This window comes from Ictidomys tridecemlineatus, chromosome X, assembly GCF_052094955.1.
Source record: "Ictidomys tridecemlineatus isolate mIctTri1 chromosome X, mIctTri1.hap1, whole genome shotgun sequence".
In the NCBI taxonomy this organism is placed as follows: Eukaryota; Metazoa; Chordata; class Mammalia; order Rodentia; family Sciuridae; genus Ictidomys; species Ictidomys tridecemlineatus.
Genome location: NC_135493.1, coordinates 41,552,980 through 41,558,942, shown reverse-complemented (window position 1 = coordinate 41,558,942; position 5,963 = coordinate 41,552,980). Strand labels below are relative to the sequence as shown.

General features: G+C 38.8%; 1 protein-coding gene across 1 annotated transcript; it reads right to left on the bottom strand.

Annotated features, from left to right (window-relative positions):
• Nucleotides 1-1,276: 1,276 nt before the first annotated feature.
• On the bottom strand, nt 1,277-4,006 carry LOC120890795 (uncharacterized). The gene is made up of 3 exons (XM_040288829.2): nt 3,475-4,006; nt 2,093-2,348; nt 1,277-1,487 (listed from the first exon to the last, which is right to left on the bottom strand). Exons 1-2 carry the CDS (start codon nt 3,857-3,859, stop codon nt 2,122-2,124), a joined length of 612 nt encoding a protein of 203 aa, XP_040144763.1. The 5' UTR covers nt 3,860-4,006; the 3' UTR covers nt 1,277-1,487; nt 2,093-2,121.
• Between the last annotated feature and the right edge of the window lie 1,957 nt (nt 4,007-5,963).

The following is a 5,963-nucleotide window of genomic DNA, read 5'->3' as shown; positions in this document are numbered from 1 at the left end:
GCTCTTAACCCTGTATGACTCCTAATAAAAAAGAGAAAAAAGGGATAACACTAGGTGAAGATGGAAAGAGATTGTAGTCATGCACTTGGAATCTAGGGGATGCTGAAAATTGATGACAGGTTCCAGAATCTAGGAAAGAGGCATGGAACAGATTCTCACAGCTGCCAGAAGAAACCAACTCTGTCAACATGCTTATTTCAGACTATATAGCTTCCAGAACTGTGAGAATTATATGTTGTTTTAAGTCACCTAATTTGTGATAATTTGTTGTCTGCCCAGGAAGTGAACACATTCCCCCCAAACGACTTTGTGTATCAGAACCGTAAATTTCAAGTCTCTTGCACAGTCTAGACTTTTCTGTCCTGTTCAGTTTACTTGTCACCAGACTGTTAATTAGTTTCCCACTAATGTGACAAAATACCTGAGATAGCCATCTTTTAAGGAGAAAAGGTTTATGTTGGCCCCTACTTTAGAGGCTTATAGTACTGATTGCTAGGCCCACTGCTTTTGGGCCTGTGACGAGGCAGTAAATTGTGGCAGGAACATGTAGGTAGTTAACTTCTCACCTTATGACATCTAGGAGACAAAGAGAAAACCAGGAAGAAGTTGGGGTGTCAATATCCCCTTTATAGGCATGACATCAAACCTGTGACCAGATCCTATCTCCTAAAGGCTCCATCAATTCCCAAGAGTGCCATGAGCTAGGGAACTAACCTTCAACACATGGACCTTTGGGTACATTCAAGATAAAAACTACGGCATATACCAAGTCAGTGAATTAAGGCTTGTACTACTGTGGGGGAAATTTAGTGGGTTTTTTTTCTGTCATTGCATTAAACCACTGTTTCTTAAGTTTCATATGATTAGGGATACTTTGAGGACTTGAAAATGCTGATTGCTAGTCTGCTTTAAGAACCTGATTCAGTAGGTCTTCAGTGTAGCTCAAGAATTAGCATTTCTAATTAGCTTCCAACTGCTGTTGATGCTTCTGGTAAACAGCAGCCCATTGGTACATTTGGTCTCCTGGCAAGTTAGGACATGCATTTCCCCCCCCCACCCAAGAAAATGAAGCAGGGGCTAGACCTTCATCTCTTTCATTACACAAATTGTTTATAACTTTAAATATTAGACTGTTTTTGGTTATAATAAAATAATTTAAAACAGGCTTGCTGCAGAATAGAAATAAATTCATTTTAGTGACAAGGTGGGTCAAAACAGAAAAAAGATATAAAAATTAGATTTGAATCAGTTATTTGCATAAATAATGTGCAGCATATGCATTTCAAACAAGCTTTTATTTTTAACAGAACAAATGCAGTCAAATATTTAATCAAAATATCAGCATAAAGACAAATATCAGTTAATGTCTTTTTTTATGTGATAAAGTTTGGGGAAAAATCAGTGTTTTAGATGAATGAAAAGTAGAAAATTCATGAAGACCATATTCGTTGTGTCTTTCTCCATCCATTTCTTTCTATGCTTTCCAACTGTAAAATGAACCAAAGATAATTAACATTTGCATGCCATTAACACATACTTTCTAAATATGAGTCAAAATCTGAGTGAATGGTATGTATTATTTATTGTCTCAGCAGAAACCAAACACTTCCTCTTTATTTTCTGAAAACTAAACTGAAATGGTATTCGTGTATCAGTCATAAAATGTGGTCTGTCTTACCATCCTTAACATTTTTTTCACTTTGTCAACAATCAACCCTCTCATAGGTAACACTGGTATAAGACACTACCTTTCTATGGCCAAGCGATAAAAAGCCAGATAGTACATGGCCCAGCATGTTAGCTGCTTTGTCTGGTCACATTCCTCCACTACTCTCAATTACAAGGTCTGATAACTTTCATATCTGTATTTATAGGTATAGGATAAAGAGTGTGTATCTGGGAATGAATTACATTCCAGAACATATTTCCTTCTGTTAATATAATTTATAAGCACATTATTAACATGAAAACTTTAAACTAAATGGTAGCAATGTTTGATTTATCATACAGTGAAAATTGTAAAACATAAAATCAGAACTAACAGATGAATATCAGGAATGGTTAGTTAATACTAAAGACTATAAACCAATACCTGGATTTTTAAGAGAAGTTGCCCCCTCCTTAGTCCAGATTCTTCTTGGGTCCTTCTTCGAGTTCTTCATTTTCATCCACTTCCTCTTGGTCTTCCTCAACTCCATATTCTTCAGACTCTTCATCAGAAATTTCATAGCTATATGCAGTTGCTACATCAGCCAGCAATGATAGAGACTTAGGGACCACAATGTCATGGAAATAATATCCCAGCTTATACATGGTTTCAGCAGTCAGTATTCTACCCTCAGAAAAATCTGGATAAAAGAAATATAGAAAGGAAAGAAATATCTGGGTTAATTTCTTCTGGCTAATATAATACTTCCATGACCCTCACATTTCTTCTGCTTCAGAGTTCTCAAGGGGATATTCCTCCTACCCTTTTCCATTCCACACCCAGTGCTGCTGATTATTTCAGACACCTGGGAGAAGGAAAAGAATCACCTACATCTGATCACATTATGCTTTTTGTCAGAACTTTCTTGAAAAAGGTTCATTAGACTTAAAACAAATTCTATGGTGAAGCTCACTGGTTCCTCAAACCCTGAAAAGAGAATGCTTACACCTGTGAAGTTCTCTAATATTGGTTCACTTTTTAAAATATTTTTGAATCATCCCACCAAGAAACCTGATATTTTTTTAAAGCTATCAACCACAAGCGAGGAATGCCACTTGTCCACTTGTTTCTCCTTTGCCTTCAGGCGCTTTCCATTCCTTTCAAAGGTCTTTCCTGATATATCTACTAATCACTGACGTTCAAGTTTGCAGGCTCATACACTGCATTGTCTCAGATCTTTTATCAAACTGAGGTTGGTAGAAGGCAGCACAGTTGAGATTCTCAAAACCAGAAAGTCTTTCTCCGATTGGGTTTCTTTTTCTTTTCTTTCTTTCTTTCTTTTTTTTAATGAGAATATCGACCCACTGCTTACCCAGGCAGGCAAGATCTGAGCACGGCCTGTGAGTGAGCCAGCCGAGCCAACAGAGGCTGCAAGGGCCAGAGGACTTTGCTGCTACTCAGCAACCTTGGCCCCCTCGGGTGCTCAGGCCCCCGCCTCCCTAGACTCAACCGTAGCCATCCGAGCCATAGGCCAGACACCGCCCTCTTAGACCTTGTCCTCTGGGACGCTGTCCTGTCTGCAGGGTCCACTGCCACCCAGGACCGGGATCCCTTTGCCAGCTATTGCTCTCCACAGGCCTCGGCTCCGACTGCCAGGTCCTCCCCACTCCCAACCCACGGGCTCCTCTACCAGCTCCCTGGGGTCCCACGAGGTGGCACCTGGTCACCACGAGGCCCGTGTGGGGCCAGACCAGGATGAGGTCATTATAGAAGCTACTGTGGAGAAGGGAAGGAGAACTGGGACTGAAACACCACAGGAAACTCACAGACACCAGCAGCTGCTGCACCCTCTTCGTTCTCCTCACCGCCATCGTCTTCCTCATCATCTCCTTCCTCTTCCTCACCACCATCATCATCCTCCAGTTCCTGGTAGTGTTCTGCCATCAACTCCTCCTCCTCCTCCTCCTCCTCTTCTAGAAGCTGTATGTTCTTGTTCTCTGCGGTGGCAGGCCAGACCACTTTCTCCTCACACTCCTCCTCAAAAGCTTTCACAATCACCTGGAAAGCTAAAAGGGCTGCAACTTCCGCCACTGCAGCCAACCATTCCACAGGCACCAAGGGACTGCCTAGGGACCCAGGGTCCATGCCTGCCTCTTCATCAGCTTCACTCTGGCCACTTGGGACCAGGTCTTGTTTGTTGGTGTCAGACATGGCCTGAGAGACAGGTCAGCAAAGACTTCAACAGGGAGTGGCAACCTGGCTGCTACCAGGATGTCAGTGAAGATGGCGTCCACCCAGAGGTGTGTTGTGAAGGGCTGGGAATATTTCAGCTACAGAGCATGCTGGGAGGTGGGGGTGGTGCCAGAGAGGCCCTGAGACTGCGCCTGTGCAGGTCCTGTGACTGACAGGAAGTGTAAGAACTAGCCTGGGGAAGCGACCCACTGCAGCTGCGCCCTGAGACAAGGCGGGAAAGTTTCTGATATGCTGGTCATGGGGGTGGAGCATGGAGGGGTCAAGAAAGGGTCACTTCTTCTGGAGCACCCAAAGCTCACTTGCTGAAAAGTGAAGATTGACATGCCCTGCATCCAATGAATGGTGCAGGTTCTCAAGTTTTCTTAATCAAGCCTTAGAAGCTCAGGTAAGCCCTGTTCTGTTAATTCTACCTTTTTTCAGCAAAACTGCTATATAGCATTCAATATGCCAGAGCCCTGGAGCATTTGAAGTATCAATAATTCCAGTGGCTACCAGGAATAGTTACTACTTATAAGGATGCAGTCATTATTTTTGATGGTTTGTTTTAATTTGCTCTAATTAGCTATACATGACAACAGAATGCATTTTGACACATTATACATAAATTGAGTATAACTTCTCATTCGGCTGGTTGTTCATGATGTAGAGTTTACACAGGTCATGTAATCATATATGCACATAGGGTAATAATGTCCAATTCATTGTAGTATAATTTCTACCATCATGCCCCCTCCCTTCCCTTCACTCCCCTCTGTCTAGTCCAAAATAACTCTATTCACCCCCATTATGAATTGGTATTCAAATATCAGAGAAAAATATTTGGCCTTTGCTTTTTGGGGATTGGCTAATTTCACTTAGCATAATATTCTCCACTATTCCATCCATTTACCTGAAAATGCCATGATTTCGTACTTCTGTAAAGCTGGGTAATATTCCATTGTGTATATATACCACAGGTTTATTTTTAACCACATTTATTTTTATTCATTCTTTTTGGTTATATATGAAAGTAAAATCCATTTTGACATAATTATGAATTTTATTTTTACCACAAATTGGACTATTCAATTTAATGAATCATGTTTAATCATGTTTATTTTGTAAAAGTAAATATTTTTCCTTTTCCTGTCTTCTTAAGCATTCTTCAAAAAATTATATATTCTCAAATATGCCATTTTAATATGTGACAAAATAATTTATCTAACCATTATTCTGTTAATAAATACTTTATTTACTTTTTAAAAATTCAAATAATTCTGCAATTGATGAGCATAAATCCTCTTTTTTTCCCAGTTTGTCTCAAAGAGGTGAAAATACTAAGGCTAATACTGAGGCTCTTAAATCTGACAGACCTAATTTTATCATAAATTGTATCTATTCCCACATGAAAGGGTTCATCCCAACACATACTTGTTAATATTGGTTATTATATTTTCAAAAATCTTTTGCTTTATTGACAGAAAAAGTATCACATTTTAATTTTCTTTTCTTTCATTTATTTCTAATGATGTTGAAATTAATCACATACTTAATAATTTATGTCCAATTACTCTGTCATAGTAGTTAAAAATCTCACATTAAATTTTTCTAAACAATCTGAATATAAAACATTTTCACCTTATCTAACAGTTACACTATATTATTGTGTATATGAGGGGTTCAAAGTATTTTTATCTTTACTGCTGATTTTAACATCTTTTGAACAAAATGACCCGTTTCATAGCATTTAATGCTGTTGCCTTAAATTCTGCTTTATCTACTACTAAGATTACTCTCTTGACTTTTTATTTGCCAATATTTCCAAATATTTTTATTTTAGAGGGAGAAATTACAAGTAGCACAGAACAAACGTCCATTCATTGGAGTATATAACTCATATACATTTTTTGATCCAGCTAATATTTGGTTATGTTTTGATATGCATTTAATTTTGTTCTTTTTAAATATTTGCTTACTGGCTTGACTTCTCTCTTTTTTTCTGATAGAGGCTTGTTTTTGTTTGTCTGTTTTTGTTTGGGGTTTCTGGAATGTTTTTTGTTTTGTTTATTAACTTTAATTGGAA

What these genes read in the sequence shown, in the direction of transcription:
- LOC120890795 (XM_040288829.2), bottom strand. Translation starts at nt 3,859, where the DNA reads ATGTCTGACACCAACAAACAAGACCTGGTCCCAAGTGGCCAGAGTGAA. An exon ending in TGCAGCAGCTGCTGGTGTCT is followed by an intron (nt 2,349 to 3,474) that starts GTGAGTTTCCTG and finishes TCTTTTATCCAG; the next exon opens with ATTTTTCTGAGGGTAGAATA.